Source organism: Trematomus bernacchii, unplaced genomic scaffold, assembly GCF_902827165.1.
Source record: "Trematomus bernacchii unplaced genomic scaffold, fTreBer1.1, whole genome shotgun sequence".
Lineage (NCBI taxonomy): Eukaryota > Metazoa > Chordata > Actinopteri > Perciformes > Nototheniidae > Trematomus > Trematomus bernacchii.
In genome coordinates this window covers 1,547,759-1,571,396 of record NW_022987821.1, presented here as the reverse complement: position 1 = coordinate 1,571,396, position 23,638 = coordinate 1,547,759, and the positions used below count along the sequence as shown (strand labels likewise).

The following is a 23,638-nucleotide window of genomic DNA, read 5'->3' as shown; positions in this document are numbered from 1 at the left end:
AGAGAGGACGCGGATATCACATAACCACATTATTGCATGTTGCAGCCCATTCACTACAAATCACCCATGATTTATAATATTTTCAACAATTATATATTAGATTTATTTCCTTCCTCCCAGGCAGACATTCCAGTGCTGTATGGAAATCCTGCAGTGACTTGAAATGTGCTTTAGACGGGTCATCTGTCCCAGAAACTGTGAATTATTGCAGCAGTTATATAAGCAAAAAGAGTATGACGATGACACAAGCATCTATGTGTGTAGCATTAGCGGGAAAAGTAGACCTCCACCACACCGGAGCACAGAGAGAAACCAAAGCACGGATAAGGACACATCACAAAGATCAAAGAGCTTTCCCACTCACCCTCAGCCAGGGCTGCTGGGAACTCACCATCCACGTTGTAGACCTTGAGGCCGGCCAGGTGCTTGGCAGCGCGGGACTTGGAGGCGGAGAGCAGCGCCGGGTTGTGGACGGGGAAGTCGCAGTAGTAGTGCTCCAAGACGGCCAGAGCCGCCCGCTGGATGCTGGGGAGGAGGAGGAGGAGGAAGAAGAGCTTTAGGGAAATGTTCTGGATAAAAACAGGTGTGTCAGTGCTTCCAACAATGGAGAAAAAAGTGGAGCTTAAATCAACAATTCACTGCAACTTCATTACTTCCATCCACAGCTCCTGGCTATAAAGAGCTAATCAGATTTCTGCATTTCCTTGCAGCCCTATACATGTTACTTTTCTTTAGCTCTCCCATGTTATGGAGGAGAAAGCAGTTCAGAGTCGATGTGGCTCCACATGCTGATCCTTCACAGTGGGGATCATGTCAGGGCTTGTCCTTCACAACACAGCACTACTAAACCAACTGTACACAAGCAGGCTGTTTTCACATGTCACATGACATAACTCATCGGGTCTTTTATCACACACAACCTCAGTTTTCCTGGAAGCTAGTTACATTAGGGTATTAAATAGACTTGGCAGTAACCACAGCATCAGCAGCCAGAGCTTTTTATACTGTGGAATTTAGCATCTTATTACAAATTCACCACTGTATTTACCGTCATATACATGTTATATAGTGTAATCCCCTGGAGGGTAAAGCATCATTGGGTCATCATCGACATGATTGAATAGAAAATGTATCAGTGGCCATGTGCTCTGTTATACCATTACTTAGGTTGTAGCATTTAGAAATGAAATCTGGCAGCTAGTATTGGTCTTCCAAAGTAAAGCTAACAACCAGTCAACAATGCTCGCTTTTATCGACTTAAACTATAGCAATAAAGCCAACAAATGCAGATATACATATTAAACCCCTCGTTACATAGCAGTACTTCACAGTGTACGCCTACAGAGGGATTTAGTTGCAGCCAGAGCTCAGTTCTCTGACCTGCATTTATCCAACAGGACGACAGCAGATGTTGACAGCTGTTAACTGACCCACAACACGACTGGAGTGCTTAACACTCGGCCCTTTTCTTCTCTGGCTGTGTGTGTGTGTGTGTATATTCACTGGTCTGTAAGCCCTCACTGCACCCTGTGTCATTCTTTAGGCCACGTGGAGGGCTAACTCAATAAACATGAACATGAACAACTCATGCAGCATGCGCTTCCTATTACCCCAGAGGAGGATGCTGTATGACCTCTGAGCCACTGATGAAAGCAGTCCATATATGTTCTGACCTCTTGTAATGTCCATACCACCCAGGAATTCATTTCTACTGTTATCTGCTGACAGTCACATGTAAGAAGTATCATGACAGGCTAACAGAGTTACTGAACAGATGCTCAGATTGGTTTACAGACAAAAGATGAACGAGTGATGAGAGGATACTGTCTGTTCATGGGTTTAAAATTGGAGTGCAAAGCCTCCAATAAGTCCCCTTTTTCACATTTTTAAAGATGAAAGGAATCCCTTTTCTCATGATAACGTTTAGATTATGCATGATTAGATTTGTGTATTTACATGAGGTCATGAAAAGGTACTTTCGAAAATATGTTCCATTTAAGTCAGTTAAATAGCAAGAAGCTACAAGGCCAAGGTGTAGTAGTCCTTTGATTTTTGCAACATTTAACGTTTTTTCATTTGCCCACGCATTAACCTCCCGACAAGTTCATGAAAACCAGGCCAGAAGTTGTTCAGTAGTCCTGAACACAAAACTCCCTCGGTGAACGGAACAACAAGTGTAGCTTTTTAATAATTTAGCGTGTGTTAGACTTGAAGTCAGCCATAGGAAAACACACCAGAGGGTGTATCAGCAAACTGGAGGCGCGCTCACTTCCGAGGATTGATAACATCTCCCATGTTTAACCCAAGAGACCCGGGCAGCCCTCTGATCCATTAAGCAGACACACAGGACCATTGTTTAGAGCAGAACTGCTGAGTCAGAGTTCCTGCCGCTTTCGGACTACGATCAATTATTAAGCCGAGCAAACATGACACAAAACCATGTTGGCGGTCAGAGCAGCGTCTTACATGGAATGAAAGAATTGCACTTAGTGAGATTTTCCAGGTAGTCACCCTCTGTAATGTTTGTGAGGAGTGACCGGTCAGGGAGTGTAAACTGGGAAGTCCCCAGCAGTGAGTGTTTAACCCCCACCCTCTGTGACTGGAAGGAATGTGTTCATATTCGACTCCTCTGGTCTGACAAGGGGACAAAAAAGGCTTCCTCTGGAGATTGGCATCAAAGGCCAGGCAGACAGAGACAAGCCTTGAGGGCCCCGGGGCCGAGTCCCCTTTATGATAAGAAAGATGAATGGCAGAGAAACAGGAATGTGGGCAGTGAAGTAGAGGAGGAAAATACACACTCTCGTCTGGCTTTCTCTCTATGATGCATTGTTCGTGACTCATTTGCATGTATATGATGCAATTACGCATGCAAACACACATGTTTATGCTAGGTCGTGTCCATGCATGTGTGTCAGGCTGACCAGATGGGAGCTCTCATTAGCCCTGAGTTTACAGCCTGCTGCGGCCAAGCACCCTGAATGGCACAGCTTACAAAGGACAACAGCCCCAAGGCTAACGCACCAACCAGGCCTTCACACACACAACTACACACACACACACACACACACACACACACACACACACACACACACACATCTGACCTGTTTCTGCTAATGCTAAGTCAACTTGGATATCAATACACATTCAGCCTAAAGGTTAAAGGTTCAGCACAAGCACATTTGATTATTAATTATAAATGACAGATTGGAAATATCAATAGTCCAAAGAGAAAAAAGTGATACTAGATGACCTTCTAACATAATACTCTTTTAGGGTGAATTCTAAATTACAATCGTCACCTTAATAATATTTAAATTAAAGGTTGCATTATGTGTTGAGAAGACATTCTACTTCTCGAACTAGATAGTCATATTGGGTTATCTGAAAAAAAGGCACACATGGATTTGAGCCTTTGCAGACCACACGAACTCATATAACAAACTACAGGAAAGGGACAACCCCAAAAAGCACAATAGGGCCTAAAAGAGTACTTTTTTCCATTGCTGATTAAAATCAATATGGATTATTTTCCACATTACGTTCACCAGCAGACATCCTGACATAAACAAAGACACATCAATTATTAACCAGTCCACTACGGGGAAAAAACACATACATGTAAGAGTAGATATGGGATAGTTTCCTGTCCTAAAGAGGTCAGGTTCTCTCTTCTGTGTCTCGCTGCCTCCGTCTCCTGGGTCTTTCCTCTGTACTCCGCCCTCCGTCTGCAGCTCTTTTTGAGGAGTTCCCTCTGAAGTCCCCCCCCCACCCTCTCCTTTTTCTCCTGGCACAGTTTCCTCTCAGCCACTGTGTCTGCACGCCTTCTTGTCTTTGCATTTTCTCCCATTTCTGGCTAAACATTTTGTATCCCTTTCTACTCTTTTACTTCAGAGTGTGTAACTAGTGTTTTCCTTCCCTCCTCTCTCGCTTGGCGTCCCAGTTTCCATCTTTCCTTCTGCCTTCATCTCGCCCCCATGTCCTCCTTTCCCTCTCTTTCATCCCCCCACGTTCTCCTCGTCATTCCCCCTGTCGCTCACATGAGTTTAGCTCTCTTTACCTTCTGTCCTGTCCCTTCCTCTTACTACTTCAGTCTGTAATCTCCACATGCACAGAGGTCATCTGGGTATTCTGCCATCTCTCAGTGCTTCCAGAATACATGAATGAGTATTATCTGCACCTGTATGTCTGATCAGCATATATTACAAAGTAAACTACTGATACAGTTTTACACTGTTTGCCCACACAAAGTCGCAAAAGAGTAAATGTTGTGAGACAAAAAGTAAAGATATTCTAAGTCTATGAGACAAAAATGTAATCCTATTAAACAAATAGTTGCGATAATGAGACCAAAGTCAAAATAATAGTACAAAAGTCACACAAAAAGTCATAATCATGAGACAAAAGTTCAATCTAGCAGACAAATAGTTCAAATAAAATAAGAAGTCATAATCATAAGACAAAAATTCAAAAGTCAAAGAGTGACTGACTATACTGTAGCACCAGAAGTATTAATCCGCCTCTGTAAATAGTTCCTATGAAATGTAGTGTTACGTATGCTATAAGACCCAGCTGTCTTTCAGGGAGTGATGTAGCATAACTCTGACAACACAAATCCCTGAACAGGTGTGATTCCTCTCAGAGGACACCGGCCCCCTGTGAGCTCCTCACCTCAGCTGGCCCAGGTTGTAGTGCCTCTTCTCCCCGTCGGTGGAGCGCATGACGCAGACGGAGAAGCACGGCTGCAGCTGCCGCAGCTCCAGCAGCACGATGGCCAGGTAGTGGATGAAGAGCAGAGCGTCCACCAGAGACACGGCGTACTGCACGATGCCCTGGTAGTTGTCGTCCTGAAAACAATAATGTACCTCTTAATGATACTTATGCACAGTACACACAATACATACACAAAGTACTCCTGCAGGGATATTCAATGAGATCATACAAATGTAAGACAAGATGTAGAGCATATGAATATGGAGATGCATTTCAAAGCAAGCTTTTTAGTGTTTTCCTACATGCATTCTGAATGAGGGACCAACAGGGAGTTTAAATTATGACTCAAACAAAAAAACACACAGCACTGGGAAACCAAATATCTCTTTTGGTTGTTTGTTGATCTTCTAAAAGGCATTCAGAGTTAATGTGTGTACATACAGCTATGGGAAATACTTGGTTCTGTGTGAGTAAAAAAAGTATTGCACATTTTTTATTAGCTTCCTATGTTGATGTTTTGCATTTTATTTGATCTTTTATCGGACATGTCCTTTACATTTCGTATGTTTATCTATTTTTTCAGCATTTCTAACTTAAACATCTAATGTACATTCTTATATAATATATTTATAATTTTATTTTAAAATGAAGCAACTGTAACAAAACCTTATCACCCCTGGGATAAAAACAATATTGTGATTCTGCTTATTTACAAGCAATGACAGAGATTATTTTGGATGCCTGCATTTCCTTCTTTCCCCTCACCTGTGTGTCCAGTATCCTGACTCCATAAAACAGCCAGTATGACATCACAAAGAGCAGCACCAGCACGGCGAGCAGCGCCCGGAACACAAAGACCCGCGGGAGGCCGGCCCTTGGCGACCTGAAGAAGAGCGCCCAGACGGCCAGCAGCAGGATGAGCAGCTTGAAGGCCACGGAGATGAAGAGGCCCTCGCAGGCCGTGCCGCAGCTCTGCAGCTTCTCCGGCCACAGCAGGTGGGGCAGCACCAGGAAGGCCACGGGCGTCAGGAACACCAGCAGGCCCAGGACCACGGCCAGCGTCAGGGTGAAGTACCGCCGGCAGTCCAGCCCCACGCTGTCCTCCAGGTCCTTGGTGATCCGCACAATGTCCTCCTGGGACAGGCTGTGCTCCGAGGTGCCCGTGACCGCCGTGGTGGTTTCGCCCCAGTTGTCATCCTGGAAATAAATGTTGTCATTTTTTCAATAAATCATGCCTCACTTTTTCATCTTAACTAGCTTGAAATAACGCGGTTATACAAAGAAAAATGACCTATTTTTATTATTATTTTAATAATATTATAGTCACTTTCAAACATTCACATGATTCAGGCATATTTACATAACTTAAATCGATTATTTAGGAAACTAAATTATTTTCTACAGATTGTGAGGCATCTAATTATAAGTCAAAAAGTGTTGCTGTAAAAAAGAATGCATGTGAGTGAGCAGTAAAGTCCATTAACAAACCAGTTTAACTGATGTTGTACAATACATGGTTGTAATGCATGTGTGGAATCATGCACACTAATATTTCACATTCTGTTTATCATGTGTGATCTACTGATCCATTCGCAACTGCAGCACAAAAACCAATCATCCTTCAGATGATTTTATTAAGAGGTGTTTTTCTCGATTCACAGATTTGTCTTCAGTGAAAGGAACATTTCAGATGCACCTAGTGACTTCAGCAGGTCTAGCAAATGCACAATAACAAAACCTACAATGGCAGAGTGGGCCCAGTACAGCTACTCTGCTCCAGGGGAAAATGTGAGAGACGGCATCAGAGGATTGAAAATATTAAAGCTCCTATCTGAGCTTTTTCTCACTCGAGTGAATTAGAATGGGAAACATGTTCCAATACCTGGGGCTCATGTAGTGGATTGTTTTTTTTTTAAACTTCTGACGTCAGCTCAACAAAAAAGACATGGGAGGTTATTTCTAAGCACGTGAGAAAGAAAGGAATAGATAGGAAGTGGGAAAAGTAAACAGAGCGAGCTGCCAACTGAGCTTTACGCTGACGTCTGGGTCTGACTGCATCCGCAGATAGTGAAGGTCAGCAGAGGCGCGAGAACAAGAAAGATAACAACTCTTTACACTGCAGTCATAACAAGAGCTAACGCGGCTATGTGAGCCGCTGCAAGGGAACAAGGGACTGATAATGAACCATAGACACTGTTACCGAAATGTATTACCACTGTAGTCAAATGTGTGTAGGAATGAGTCCTAAACCCTGAAATGAGTTGAATTTTACCACTTCAGGTTTTCAAGTCACATACATCTTGTAAATAGTAAATACCCCACTGATGCATGTCTGAACCTTATTTGTCTCACAAAAACAGCGGTTGGTACAGTGTAGCTAAATGAGACGACTTAACGTCATTGAAAGATAGCCACCTTTAGCTTAGCAAAGATGCCGTAAAGTCATGTGACCACGATGCAGTTTGCTTACAGCCTTACGTTAGCTTTTTACTTAAAGTGGACCTATCATGCTATATTTGAATAATATAGTGTAGGACCATACCTATATAAGGCATATTTATACTTTTTTCTCTTCAAAATACCAAACAGATCATGCATTTTAGCCATGCCTCATTTTGCACCTTTTTTGAGCTCTGCTCTGCAAGGGCAGATTCTGTGAGAACAGCACCACCTACAGGCCTGGCATATGTACTACAGCGTCTCCAGCGCTTTCGAACGGCAATGGCCGTGGCTGTCTCCTCCTGATTGGTGGAGTTGGCCCAATAGCCGTAGCGCTACCGTCCTGACGTCAGGACAGTGTTCAAATCTGGATCAGTTTTTATCAGATCCGTTGCAGCCCCTTTTTTAGAGATTTGGGTATGGAGGAAAATAGAGAGGGTTGTGTTTTCTGACACTTTGTGAGTTCCCTGGAACACCGGGGACACATATTCATGTATAAAAGACGTACAAAAGTGCATTTTGCATGATAGGTCCCCTTTAAGACTAGTATCATAAACGTGTGTTTGCCAAATATCTTATTTTTTGCATTATCCTAAATACAATGGTTGATTTCTTAGAAGGAGTCCTTGAGAGGCTAACTTATGTGTCAGCCTACAAAAACACATCATGACTGCACCACTCCATTCAGCCGGTATTAGCAGAGAGGGGATATGATGATGACTTCAGACTGAGGGGGGTGGGAGGGTGGTGCATTGGGACAGAGAGTAGCCAACTGGCCTCAGGGGTTAAAACAGCAGATACAAGGGGAACAATGGAGGACCAGGCAGAATGCTCAGGTTGTTTTTGCTGGAAATACGCTTCAAAGTATACTGAAAACTGAATTTACACAAAGGATATTAATACTGCAAAGGCAAAGAAGAGAAACACCTTAGTTGTGCCATTATTTTAGGCTGAAAAACCAAAATGATGAGCCTCAGACATCCAAACATTTGCCGTTCCTGAAAGCGCTATCCTTCACGATGACTTGTCGGTGTAGTTTTTCACAGTCAGTCTGAGGTGCAGCCCCTGCAACCGATCTCAGTCTCATCTGACCTTTGACATGACAATGCGGTTGTAAATAATCATCTGACTGTCTGCAATGCTGTAGAAAAAAAAGTGAAACATCAGGAGTGACCCGTCCCATGAGCTGTAAACCAGACGGTGGAATGCATGGCTCGGGTTCAAAACGTCAAAGAGGGAAGATGTTGATACGCCGCCTGACATTTGGGAGTGCTGAATGTCTGCATCTCATTCCTTCATGCAAGTAAATTAACCTTAAGTACGCATTTAAGAGATATGACTGTATTACAAACAGTACTGGTGTCACAGGTCTATTTGTTGTGGTGTGGGTATTTTTCATAGCCATGGGTGGGGTCATATAATCTAACTTGAACTAACCAATGTCAAATAAAGGATCAATGAGTCAAATGAAGAATAAGAAATAACATGCATCAGTATTCCTTCAAACTACGACAAACAAGAGTACATAGTACAACAAAATTGCAAGATATTCACAAACACACGTAAATAATGTATATATCAGTCCAGTCAATTGGATTAGAGATTGCTATAGAAAGAGAACAGTGAAAGCCACTTCATTAATAATGAGCGAGCGGACTGAAGAGGCCTCTCCACAGAGACTAATGCAACACGCCTTTTACTCACAAGAAGCAATTATCCCCTACGGAGAAGAAGAGTAAGCACAACCTCATTATTTTCTTTTTATATTAGCAGAGACAAGTGGTCGGCCAAAGGCGAGCCACAAGCCTGGGTCATACAGAGATTCACAAATCAGCAGGGTGGTTAACCAGCACGCCTGCAGGTATACACAGCAGCATGGGTGAGACGTTTGACATCCTTTAAATACATGTTTTAATGTCTCCTGATTGTTAGGTATGACACCACAGGCATTGTAACATGCATTTGGGGCTATTGTATAACTTTCTTCCGCACTAGAGGAAAGAAAACATCCAAAATGCACATTACTAGTATTATTTTAGTACAATGTTTTCATACTCTGAGGCAGAAATCCCCACTTGAGTAATCTATTAATAAGACCGAATGTTAACCCTATTAATGTGTAGTGTTTACCATGAATTATAACATGTTTTTCTGCATCAGTAATTATGACACAACTGATCCACATGGTGTTGAGTGCAGTTCATTTTGACTGTTGACAGATTCTCAAGTCTTAATCGTGTTTGACTCCAGTCTAGCTAATGAAGACCAGTGTGTGTGTGTGTGTGTGTGTGTGTGTGTGTGTGTGTGTGTGTGTGTGTGTGTGTGTGTGTGTGTGTGTGTGTGTGTGTGTGTGTGTGTGTGTGTGTGTGTGTGTGTGAGAGAGAGAGAGAAGGAAAATCAATAGGCATTAGCTGTATATAGAGTGTCTCTCTGACCACAGTGTACTTGCACAGCACCCAGGGGAGACATGAGTCACAGCTTCTCATGCCGACACTCATCAACAGTCACCGCTCGTTTCAGACCTCTGAATCACTCACTCACTGCTCAAGGACTCTTCGAGGAGTCACCGTTTTCACACAGCAAAGACTTGCTCAGGGTCTTATTGAGTGATAACTGGAGGCATTTTCAAAGCCAGAAGGGCAAATTGGCATGTATCCAAAAATGTCAAAATACTCCATTAAAGTATTTTTGTGTTGCATTTTAAGCACTTTGAATTGTGTTGGTGAGAGGTGCTATCCAATTAAACGTACAGTGCCTGAATCAATCCAAGCAGCAAATAAATTAAGTATTAAACAAATATCCAAATAGTCGCCCAATCCTTTTTCACCCAATCATACCTGACTAAATGAGAATGCAATATAGGACAATGTTTGCTGTTGTTGTGAACTTTACTACTACTCCACCTGGGCTTTTGCTTCGCCTGCAAGGCTAAAAATAGGTATTAGTGACCCACATTTCCTCACGGGATTAACCAACAACTACAGGCTGATCTGGTTCAGTACCAGCAGCACGGAGAAGGGCGAGAGCAGGAAACATGTTCGATAACAAGACAGCCAATTAAAGAGAGGGATTGATCCAGAGGGGGGGGCGGTGCAAATTCAAGGGGCCAGAGAGGATTAGTGCACACACACACCAGCGTGTGAAACCCTCCGCTCACTACTACATTTCCTCGCTTCAACTAAACACCTGTCAGGTCTGCTCTTGTTCTACGTCTGCTGTGATTTATTCATCGGAGAAGGTTTTACAAGCGATTCCTCACTCTGGGAGGAGCTGAGGCGTTCCGGTGGAGACTAAATAATGGAAACATCCGATATGACGTGTTCTGACATACCACTCCACGAGAGAAGAGAAGGGCTGGGGAAATGGGAACACAGATGAAACTACTCTAATAAGAAGAAGGGTTGAAGACAGTACATCTACTATGTTTGACATTTAAAGTTAGTCGTATCTTCTCCATGTGTTACCTATTTCAGGATACACAAATGGGTTGCGTATTAGCATCGTAGCTACAGAAGCTTTCGTTGTTTACTCAAGCCTGGCTAAAAATATCCCTTTACTGCTAATTTTTTAAATGTTAGAAAACACATTTATTTGTGATCTTGTCAAGAGTTAGATAAGAAGATGAATGCCACTTATGTGTCTATATCAGCTGTATGTAATATCAAGGTAAAACCTGGAGCAATTAGCTTAGCTTAGGATAAAGACTGGTGGCAGAGGGGAACAAGTTAGCCTGGCCTGTAGAAAGTAAAAATAAATGTCTACCATCACCTTCTGCATCTGAGCAAAGAGAGGACATCATTAAAAACAGTTGCAGCGAGAGCGGGTTGATAAGAGGAGGAATGTGCCATCAAAGTATTTCTTTGATGAAATGTTGGCCAGGCTGTAAAGTACTGCAATATGATACAGAAGCTGCTGAGCTTTAAACACATCCAGCACGCCATCTGAACTGAACACTCGCTTGCTTGGATCATATTGAGTTACATGATGGTTAGTCGGGATTTCCTATTGGGGTTGGCCCCTGGCTCAAAAGGCCTTCGCGGTGTTTTAAATGATACATTACATGACAGTTCTAGCAGTTTTTGGCCAAAAAACTAAGAAATACCACTTTTGCTTACAATATCCGACTCTGGATGACTCTAATAACATTTAAAACCAGAGAAACTGGAATACTTTGCACAATCTGACCTGAAGAACGTCAAATGAACAGCAATACCTAGACTTCAACTTCAAATAAACTCTGAGCAGGTATATATAGCATGCCATGTCAGCCAGCATGCTTTCACAAAGCTTTCAGCTGAGTATTTCCTGCATTCTTTCTCCAGCAAAGTATAAATAACAGCTATTGTCTCCTGGAGTAAATCAAATATCCACTAAAAGCCTGTTTTTCTGTTGTTCAGCCGTAAGTGGGCTGCAAACAAAGCGCAGGAACAAGTGCACTCTACTCACTCCTGGGAGGCAAGGTGTGTGTGTGTGTGTGTGTGTGTGAGTAAAATATAGCAACATGCATTCCCAAAGAGCTCTTCACAGCCATTTAAAGCCACCTTTGTTCAAACAGTGGGCAGTGTGCAAAGCTGCCAAGAACTTGTCAGGGCAAGGAGGAAAAAACACTTGAAAAAAGTTTGCTCGACTAATTCTCAGGATGGAGGAGTGACAGTGAGACAATGGCAGACTGACAGCTGAACAGCACTTTGTGAAGAGGGGAACTGCAGTGTGGTTAGAATGGATTATTCACAGATAGGCCAGGTAACCACGAGGGGAAAAGAGAACTTCGAATTTAGCAAAACACTGATGCAGAAACCTGGGCTGACCTTGGAGATTTACACTTGATTGAAAAATGTAGAGTGGCTTACTTTCTAAGTAAGTAAAGCTGTTCTAACTGGTAATTAGGAGTTATCCTGTCTGAAGTATCTCCACTAGGGCTGCAACTAAGGATTATTTGTATCCACAATATGTCTATTTTTTTCAGATTCTACTGCTCAAATTGACGTTATTAATAATCAATGTATCACCAATGATTTGAATGCAATTAACATGTGACATAATCAACAAACCATTACTCTAATAACATTCATGTAGGAAAGATTGGGAGAAAATAATAGGGAATTTGATTTGTGGTCTTACAAGATGCATCGTCTTCTAAGTTCAAATCAAATGAAAGAAACTCACACTGCAAGTCATGTATTCTTAATCCTGAACACGTACACTGGCACAGTCACCATGTCTCAGAAAAACAGTGAATTCATGGCGGGATAAAAAGTCAGAAACGACTACATCCCTTGGTGTCTGATTTTGTGTGTGGCAAGCAAACATTTCTTTATCATCATTATTATCAATTGTATTGAAAGGCTAAATGGCAACAAATATGTGTTATTAGAAATGTCTGGATGACATAAGTCAGAAACACCCACCAATAGAATCTAATTCTACAAATAGTATAATTGTAATAAAAACAGAGCAGCCAAATCTTAATATGCAGCTGTCCAGAAATAAAGGTTCTAAACACAATTAATAGATGTGCAAAAAATATAATAATTAAGAAGCGTTGAAGCTATCGTCTGGCAAAGCTATCGTGTTTGTCCATTTCTATAAGACCATGACATCCAGCAGCAGTAGGCATTTCAACTTGTTTATGTAAATAACTGTCAGTTTTACCTGGCTTGGTTTAGTCCCTGTTTCCGAGCTGGCTACTGGAGGAGAGTCATTAGAGTCTTCTTCTATGGTGGTGACAATCACTTCCCTAAACTCCTCTAAAGTCTGGCAAACCTCGAGCACCTGCAACACTTCCTCCTCCTCGGCATCCATCACCGTTGGCGACTGCATCCGGAAATCTCCAAGCGCTAAACTTTAGCTCAATCCCGCTCTCTCAAACATCGTCTCTGTGCTGCTTTCCTTCCCCCGATCCATCCCAGAGTGTGTGTGTGTGTGTGTGTGTGTGTGTGTGTGTGTGTGTGTGTGTGACCTCCCTGACTCTCTCCTGATCTTCAGCCCAGCCCCTCTTTATCCGTCTTTATATAGAAATCTCTCCCATCGTGCCTCAGGAGGTATCGTATGGGACTGTGCGCTCACTTGCCACATAATGTCAGGGGTTTTATGGAGAAGGGCACAGAGCGATGGTGCGCGGGGAGAGAGGAAGAAGAGGGATGAGATGATCACATGGGATGTCCTGACAGCAGGGGGGATAAGAAGACGGATGGATGGAGGGGAGGGGGAAAGGAAAGGAGGAATACAGTAAATAAAGTCCAGAGAGGAGAGTAAACAAAAGCAATTAGGTGCCATCGCTGTACTCCAAATATGTTTTTCCCATCATCCTCCTCTCCCTCCCTCCCTCCCTCCCTCCCTCCCCCTCCCCCCTTCCTTCCTTTTATCCGTCTTTCCCTGAAGGCATCCTCTCTGATTCTCTTCCTCATTCTCCGCTCGCCTCTTGCCTCAGCGCCACTCTCCGTCAATTGCTTCTGACCCAGTGAGCACTGTGGTGTCATGGTGCTGCATGTGTGTCAGTGTGTGTGTGTGTGTGTGTGTGTGTGTGTGTGTGTGTGTGTGTGTGTGTGTGTGTGTGTGTGTGTGTGTGTGTGATCGTGATCGGATAAAAGGTAAGACAAAACCTGTTCATCCAACCGACTGATCAACAGTCGAACACAACATCCTGGGTCTGATATGTCTCCCCTCTTGTTGTCCAAAAACACCACACTGTTGAACTGGGTTCCATTTCTTTCATTACCATGAACACACACACAGTTTATTTTCAATTCAATCCCTCACGCCTTCTGCTCTCATTCATAATCCCTAGAGCTCCACATGTGGATTAATCCGCAGCTTAAAATATTCCCTAACCACCAATGTAATAAATGCATGCCTAGTTGTTTCTGAAAAGTATATCTTAAATATATAAATATTTGAAGATATTGAGAGATAGACATTGTTGACTTAGGTCTCTTCATGGGATTTGTTTACAATGAGAAAACAATGTGTAAGCCCTCAAATCAGGATTTAAAACTCATCAAAATTGGGGTGAAATTCATCAATTTCTAATAGAGTAGCATGTCCATGCTTTAGGCCAATAGCAATCTATTATGTAATGTGTGTCAGTTTCCAAAGAGGAATGGTTAACAGAGACTCAAAATATGTCTGTGTTTGAATTAAGTGAACATATCTTCCTATTAGCAACAAAGCTAACATGCTACAGAGAGGTTAGCTCAGGTCAGTTAGCACTGAGAGCTTTTCCTTATGTATTGTGAGTGGCTAGTGCTAGCATGTTCCTGGCTGTGCTAGCAGTAATCACAGCAGTTGAAGTTGTTCAAAAACGAAGCGCATATTTAGTGAACACACACAGTGTCATTTTGCAACCGTGACGAGGATTGTCACAGCTTTAAATAGTAAAATGCCTTCAAATACTATACTTTAGTATATCCAGAAACCAGTTGAAATATTATTTGATTGTGCTGACCTAACCTAGAGTCTAAAAGCAACAGTTCATCACAAGTTAATCACTGAGTGCTGTCAATCTCCTCCAAAAGGCCTAAGGGTTAAAGTCATGAACGTCCACTGTGTAAGGCAGTTTGATGCATGTCTTGCTAATGTGCACGAGTCACTAATAAAGGAATACAAGCTTGGGAAGGGTTAACAATATCTTCCTCTGCCCACCCACAGAGCTTGCACCCTGTCCGTGGCACGCATCTCACAACAAGCACACACACACACAGACACACACACACACACACACAAAGCGAGGGGAAAACCATGGAGCTCTCAAAGGAGCCGGGAAGAACTCACCCCAGGGAAGAGGTGCCAAACACGAGAGCTCAGGCTCTTCCAAGACATGAAGGCTGTGGAGATATGGGCCAAACTACCAGTGCTGGGGTCTGCCGGGGAATGCCATGAGTGCTACTGCTGCCATACAGAGGGTCCGGCTTGAGAGCGCTAGCAGCTGAGAGTACAAAGCAGCTTTAATTGGGTTTAATGAATTGAGCTGAAGGGAGGACGAGCAAGGTGAAACAATGGGAGGTTTAAACAGGTGTGAGTGAGGGGGGACGTGGAAGAGGATTTGACAGGTAGTATGAGAAAAATAACGAGCTTTTTGAACATTAAAGCATCATGTTAAGTAGAGACACAAAATACATATGAACCTGAAAACGAGCACAATATGTCCTCTTTAAATAAGCTACAAAGGTTGTGCACCAGACGAACCAGGTCCATGTTACTTCATTTTGAGATGTCAGTATTTACTTCCCAGGCAGCAGGCCTCTTCCATCTTCAAAGTGCGTATGAACATCTAAAAATAAACCTGGCTCTACTTTCTCTTTCTCCACTTGTTGGTATATGAAGGCGCTAATTCTCAAAGAATGCTTCATGGTTTAAACATATCACATTCCTCCTGTTCGACATGCCATGCTACATTGACCTGAGCTACTCCAATACACCTCTCACCATTCAGTTCCATACAACAATAATAGCAGGGTCAATTCAGCCAATTATTGCCATTGTCTGTTCACTTATAGAAGTTCCATACCTCAGTACAGGCTATATTCGTCTCCATTGGTCTTTACCATCACCCAGCTGTTCAAACATATCAAGCGATCGAAGAACAGTATGATCAGCTGAATTTACAAGCAGTGTTGGAATCCCATTTCAAGTACAAAGATGGCTCCAAAAAGCTTTGTAGTTTATACCCATGTTAAAAAGTCTTCAACACTAAGAGATACCCTCATCTGCTTTCTTGCTGAGAGTTGGAGATGGAGCCTAGCTTAGCATAAAGACAGGAAACGGAAGGGAACAGCTAGCTCTATTTAAAAGAATTAGGTGTAAAAGTCATGTAGCTTCTTCGAATCTCTGCTGGCTCCTTGATAATTGGCCGAATCTAAGTGTTGCAAATAACCCCCTGTAAAATGAACTTTTTTTCTTTGACAGATTACACAAAGACATAATACATAGCTGAGGTGCCTGCAGCTGGACTCTGTTATTTGTTTCCCCCTGACTCCAGTCTTTCAGGCTTAGCTAAATTGTTGGCTCCAGCTTCATAAGCAGTGTACAGACATGAGGCAAGAGAATACATATTATTTCCCAAGATCCTGAGCAATTTCTATGAATGTGATTTGATAAAAAAGTACACATACAAACACCATCCCTCGACAGCAGTTTGGTGTTAATCTCGAATCTCTGGTCGGGTTTTTACACATTTTCCATGTAACACGAGCGCTCGTCTTTTATCATTTCCTGTGGTGAGGCATCACAGACACATCACAGTCATGAGAAACTTATTTTTGCTGGATTGTGAGAACATCCCTGCCTGGAGCGATGTGCTGCTCTGTCAGCCAGCGCTCTGATTAAGTCCCAGCAGTGGAGTAATGAGCGCTGCACAGTTAGACTCTGGGACTCGCACAGAAGATATTCACAGACGGGAGCGTATGCGAGGCCTTAGCACACACGCAGACACACAGAGATTTGTGCTGAGCCTCTCTCAGTAGAATTGGTGGGCCTGATTACTAAAACTAAAGCCAACACCCCCGCCCTGTCAGAGGCACCACTGCAGGCCACGGCATGAATAAGACATGAAGTGCTAAATACTGAAGAGCGCTGTGCTCTGTGGCAAATCCTGTCATGTGTTCAAATTAAACACAAAGAAATAGTCACACATACACGGGCAATGCTAACGAGGGTTGCCACAAGGGAAAGTGAGCGCCAAGTAGGTCAGTGAAGGATGGTGAACGTCTGGGTGCGTGTGCCATGTTTTCCCCTTAGCTGGTTAAGCCCAACACTTGACTTGAAGTTGTTTGGGTCATTCTCGGGTTAGCCAAGGCTGTCTGTGTGCTAAAATCGCTTTTATTATATGCATTTAACTCCTACCAGCAGCAAGTGTTAAAAGTCCTGCTTTCAATGCACAAAGCAAGGCAAACATTTAAACTGTTTTACATGACTGCTCATCAAAATGCCATGAAGCTCTCCTCTCATTTATCTGACAGCATCTGCACAGGGGTGTAAACTGAGGCAATAAACATGGGAACTAGCACAAACGACGTTGAGCACCTGTAGCATCACCATGCAATAAGCACCTACAAGTGTTTACAGTCGCAGACCCCAGCAATTAGACCAAACCCCTGTTAGGACTGACTCAGAAATAACCCTGCAGCTCACCACAACATTACTCAAATGCTGTTTCCATTTATAACATTTCACACAAGCAGGAAATAATGTATTGATTTATAACCTTGGTCTACAAATAAAGCTGAATGGACCTTAACATCACCAGATAAGCTGAATTTAATATTATCCTAATTTATATTGATATACTGATGTAAGAAATACTGTGTATTATTTTGATAGCCCTAAAAAAAAACTTTATTTTGATTTGTCTTATTTTGCTATTCAGCTGATATTTGGGAAGAAACTACTAGTACTTTGCACAACTCGTCAAAAAAAAGATAGATAAGGTTTACCCGAACAATACCACTACAAATTGACAATTACTCATTTTATTTCACCGCGGCTGTTTTGGCCAAGAACTCTTGTATCCCTCGAGTGCTACCAGGAAGTTCACGTCTCGACATGCCAACCTGCTCAGCTAACACAGTGCTATCTGATCAACATGCCTTCAGTTTGTTTAGTCTTTTATCTAAGTAACAAAATCCCAGAGCGGTTATATAAAAATAAAAATTATTCAACAGACTCAATTTTGGCAAAATAAACAAACGCGTATGCACAGATGGCCAAGCGACACATCCTGACGATGCAGCCTACCTGCAACCTCATGGCCTTAGATTATTCTGTAAAGTACATGAAGTGTGTACATGCATTTTTTTGACTTTTGCTAAAATGCCCCTACACATTTACCTCCTTCTTAAGATGTTCGGGTCAATCTGACCTGGATACAGTAGTGAGGCACACAGACGCACAGAAACACCAAGAAACTCACTCTCTCACTCAATCAATCACACATTTTTATATTTTTCTTTTTAGACAAACAAAACTGGGTGCAAAATGTGAACATAATACTAGAGTTAAGTAAAAATGATTTAATAGGAAATGTCCTACCATATATTTCTCCGTTATCAAATAATCCATCACATAATCCATTTGTAGAGCAACAGAGTCAGCATGCTTTCTGAGGGTAGACTTTCATTTGACTGACAGTCAGAAACAGCTTAGCTGCTGTCATTTCTTGGTCCGGTCCATTTTGGCAGGGGCCACCATAGCGGACCCCCACCCAGCAGGAAAATAAACAGTTTGCCACTAACAAAAGAGGACGCAATTAAAGTGTGATGAGTAGAGAAGCAACTGTGCATCCGTATCCTTTTTCATCCGGGATAGATTTCCTGGAAGTAACAGCCCACAGTTTTCCAAAAGTGGACCGGTCATTCTGGCTTTTGCCCTCAAATAGCAGATGGCCCGTCCCAGCCCAGACTGATAAACAGAATTATGCTTCCAACTTGTTTGACCAATAAATCGCCTTTCCTCTAAATCCCTTGTAAATCACTAGCAGAGGTATCCTATCTAAAGCAACTTGGTTCCTAGATGGTGAGTGTAAAGGTGTGAGTGCCTTCAGGTGATGGTGCAGTGGTGCTCAGCCCTACCTGGACCTGCTCCCCCCCCCGGACAGACGAGTCGCCCAGCAGTGGCTCAGCGGGAGGCGTGTTTATCGTTACAGACTTTTCTGAGCGGCTGTCTTTGTTGCGGGACTTGTGGCGATCTCTGTCCCGGCTTCGCTCCCTGGAAAACAAGAAGAATTCATAAAGGGGTTAGGACTGTTGCCATACAGAACTACTAACCTTGAAATCAAAGAAATCCAGTATAAAAGTTTGGGATTGAGATTTTTGGGGGACAGTTAATTAAAAAGAAATACTTTAAATGATACATTGATTATTAAAATTGACGTCAATTAATCTTATGAGGTTCAACTAATCAACCAATAATAACTGTTGTGTAATGTCTTTTGTGGTTTAGTCCAGAGATGCATGCTGAAAGACACACACACACACACACACACACACACACACACACACACACACACACACACACACACACACACACACACACACACACACACACACACACACACACACACACACACACACACACACACACACACACACACACACACACACACACACACACACACACACACACACACACACACACACACACACACACACACACACACACACACACACACACACAGTGAAAGCGGCTGTTTGAGTCAGATAAGCAGATCGCTGTGTGAAAGAGGAGAAATTAAACTGCTCTTTGTTTCATCTAATTTCCTGAAGCCCATTATGAACTCTGACCCTCTAAACCCCTCCCTCTACATCCTTCCTCACTACACCCACCCCCCCCCATCACTCTCACTACAAGGCCCTGTGTCCCTAACATATGAGCTCCATTAGCCACACTGACCCACCGCACTTACAGCCCTAATCCTGCAAAGAGTGTGTGTGAATGGCAGGTCTTCATATCCTCCGCCCAGCATCAACACCACCACGTGGCACGGTGCCCACTCTGCAGCTCCATTACCACAGCCTCAGTTAATCCCTCATCTGGCTTCCCCCCCCCCTCCAGCTGCTGACATCACGGACATACTGTGATACATACAGTATTGTACAGGAAACATCAGAGTATATGACAGACAGAGAGACTCCAGAGGCAGAGCTGTCAGATTTCATATAGAGAATACATCCTGAAGAAGCTGTAAAGAGAATAATGGACTAACATATTGGACAGCAGGTGAATGAAGGAGATATCATGGAGTCCTTATTTACAGCTGCACGCCTGAAGAAGACAAAGGGCATTTCTTGATTGTCTTTGCTAAATGCTAATTGAGTTTCCTGCAGTCTCTAGGCGTAATATTTCATTCGTATTAAGTTATTTAATTGCAAGTGACATAAGAACAAAAGTGTAACAAATCTCCTTTCCATAATGCTCTGTCTTTCAAGAGATGAACACAGGCTGTTGTTGCTTTCTGTTTAAAGCTGAATGTTCTACTTTTTGTTTATTTACACGTCGACCACAAACAGCACAACGTTAGAATTAGATTGGTGTTTTCTTACAACTGCAAGTAGCAATACACAAAAGTAAAATTTGGCGAAATCCGATATGCCAATGTTTTTTGTAGCCAATTGCCAAGACTTGTGTGTTATGTTGTGAAAATGGACGCTGATGAGAGCTGTGGGACTCAACCAAAAAGCTAAGAGCCTAAAACCAAAACAATGAGCAGGCAATCATTTTCTGTTTGTCTATCGCTACAAGCAACACCTTTCCCATTACACAGACTAATCGGCTACATTGTTAATTTAACAACACTGATTAGATCGGTTGATATTGAGTCTGACGAAGCTGAATAAGATCTGGTGCCCGTTAACAATAGCCTTTTAGTGAAGTATAAATGACAACCTTGAACGCTACTTTCCCACACAATAACAATTCATAACCATATCTCAGGATATCCTGCCTGCAGGGGTCGCGCAGGGATCAGTATGATTGACAGCTCGTACAGTCTCACATTGGATGGATGGAAGTGTTTTTGATTAAAGGGTGTTAACCTGTCTGCTTTCCGCTTCTATTCCATGTACTTCCTTTTGAGTGTGGACACCATTTCCTACCATCACAATGCTTCAAATGTGCACACAGGGAAAGAAAGCTAATTTTACAATAGCCCGCAGCAACTCCTCTCACTGACAGAGTGACTGACATATTCTCGTCTAATAACTCCAGGAGATTAGGGCCGTGTAAGCCTTTAAATACATTACAGCCATCATTATTACTTGAAATGTTATTATGGTTATCATCATCAGTGTAAATGGTTTCTGCAGCGGGAGGGATCATCAGTCAAAGGCTGTCACTGGTGGTGGTTATTCATTGGGAAGGAGCAGCAGCGAGTCAAAGTTATCAGCAGAATAATAAGCATCTCCGGGGGAAATAAAGGAAAGATAACAGCCAGAGTAAGTAAAGAGAATAGTTGGGAAGGAGGGGGAATTCCAATTGTTTGGTGTAACGCTGATGACGAAAAACTTAATTTTAAATTGACCAAAATAAACGTCTTTGCTAGTCTTTCCATTGTGCTTAGAGAGTTTGAAATATACTGAATAAATAACAGATTTGTATTCTTTTAAAATACACGCTTGTGACACAAAACAGAAACGAATACTCTTCTTCAGGCAATAAGAAATGCAAAAACAAATATACATGCTTATTTTAGTTGCAGTTGGGTTTGTAATTAAATAGAACCCACATCCACTTTACAAGACAACCTGTAATGAGGAGTCACACGCGCTCCATTTTTAGGCTGGGAACCACTTGAAAACAACGTGTGTCTTTACACGCTAGTCCCAGCAGAGCGTGATTCATTGTGAAAGTCAGTGAAGGAACACCTGGTTCTTGGAGAGCTGGCGAGACTACAAATGTGAAAAAGACGACTTGGACATAAAAAAAGATTGCTGTTTACAACTGCATTTTGAAATTGTATATGCACACAGACAGGAAACTCAGGGCAGCAGACCTGTGGTGAGCAGGGAGGGGTTGGAACAGATCGGCCTCTGTCTGCCAGCCCCCCCCCCACACCCCCAGCACGTTTGCTCATTCCCCCTCCAGCATGCTTGTGGGGTGATCGCACTGTGGAAACCTCGCTCCCGGCACCCACACCTTCCTCCCCCCCCACACACACACACACCGCCAGCCTTCCCACATCCTCTTCCTGCCTCATTAACATGCAGCCGGCTCGTTGGTATTCCGACCGCGTGCTGTGCTATGATTTGATTAATGGAATTTGACTTCCAGCGAGGTTCCCTGAAACGAAGATGGCTTTTTGGAACAGTGAGGATGAGAGGGAGTGGGGGGGGGGGGGGGGTAGAGATGCCTGGCAAGCGGGGGCACAGTCCTGCCAATTAGTCTCTGGAAGCAGTTTGGCTGTAACACCTGAGGATGAGTGCGGGCGCATTCTCCACCTCTCACTGATAGCGGGGTGGCTAATGGAGAGCCAACTAGCACGGCACGCCAACTGTCCGAGGATCAATTTGTTCTCCGTGTGTGGCTGGCAGGGCACACACACACCTGTGTGACACACAGCTTTGTGGCACCCGTGTAGCTCCGACTCAGCCAAATGGGTTGAGTCATGAAGCCAAATAAAAAGTGACCAAGCACACACTCAGGGCCCATTTTAAACCGTTAGCTATCAAGAAATAAAGAGCTCTGTGTGATGGGGTTGCCAAAAAAGTTCCTGTCATCGACCTTCGTTATCCATTTGTATTTACTTTAAATTGCAATATATTTAGCTTAATAGGTCCTACAAATGAAGTTTAATATTCTTGGTGTTAAAATGTTTACCTCAAAGTGACTGATAAACTGCATTGTATAAATATAATCAGCCTGTGCAGTCTGGTGTTGACCCATGTTGAGTTGGAGGGGCACTCGTGTGATAAGCAGTCATGTGGCCTGCCTCTTTCTTTAGGGTTAGCCTCCCACAGATAACACTGCAGTAAGGTGACACATTCCTGTGACACATAAGGGTCAGGGTTGTGTTCGAAACAAAAGGGTTGTGCGACGTGTTGGCTGCATTTCGGAAACCAGAAGTGTTCCCAAGAGAGTCAGTGCAAGGTGGAGGGAAGAGCTGACCTTCATTTTCTGAAAGATTCTCCTAAAATACATGCATAGTGTTCAATAATCAATCAGCTGTTCACTTTGAAAGTAACAGGAAAGTTAATATAGCTGTTTGAAAAAAAGTTAGCTGAAATCAAACAAAATTCCTTGTAAAACATATTTCTTGGCAATAAACCAATAATGACATATTATGGTCTACTCAAAAATGTATATAAAATGCAGGCGGGTCATCCATGACCCTCAAATGGAACTAGAACTGTAAATGAATTAGTTTAAATGACTCACTCCGTCCCATGAGAATTCTGCATGCTGCCCAATAATTGGAGTTATACCAATCAAAAGAACCAATTTTCCACATGAGCAGCTGCTCATAAGAGATTTGCAATTTCATAACCATTTAAATACTCAAAATTGGCAGAGTGGAGGAGCTTTAGGAAAGTTTCAGAATTGAATTAAACTGACCCAATACCAAACTACTGTGCTCCTTATAGGAACCCAATTCTGAGATTAAAACCAAATTATTTGGATTAACACAGAAAGAAGAGCTGCAACTACCAATTATTTTATTAATCCATTCTATGAAACATCCAAATATGGCCATCACAACACTTATAAGTGAAGCTCAGGATTCTGTATAAATAAAACAGTGGATGGGAATCACTGTAATATCCTTAATTATTAAAAAGACTGCTCTCTTGTGTTTGAGTCTTTTGCTCAATTGGAACTGAACATGGTCTTTAGGGAACAGAAGGAATTCCCACACGCAAATAAAGAAATCCGTGTCATCAGTGTGTGTCGTTGCAGCTTTTGGCAGGAAATAGAGCTGCGGCTCTGCCATCACTGAAGAGCCACGAGGATTCTTTAGTGGAAGTATCCTGGACACTAGTCTAGGGTTGTTTGACACAGGAGG

General features: G+C 42.7%; 1 protein-coding gene across 2 annotated transcripts in view; it reads right to left on the bottom strand.

Moving 5' to 3' along the window:
• The window catches only part of LOC117498975 (vang-like protein 1), a 37,949-nt gene that overhangs the window by 5,307 nt on the left and 9,004 nt on the right, over positions 1-23,638 (bottom strand). Inside the window, exons 3-6 of one of the 2 annotated variants that reach the window (XM_034151196.1) lie at positions 18,714-18,849; positions 5,476-5,907; positions 4,669-4,844; positions 365-525 (exon numbers count right to left, since the gene is read on the bottom strand). In XM_034151196.1, the coding sequence (XP_034007087.1) occupies positions 365-525; positions 4,669-4,844; positions 5,476-5,907; positions 18,714-18,849 (905 nt within the window). The remainder of the gene's footprint in view (positions 1-364; positions 526-4,668; positions 4,845-5,475; positions 5,908-18,713; positions 18,850-23,638) is intronic. The other variant, XM_034151197.1, reaches the window with a different exon arrangement.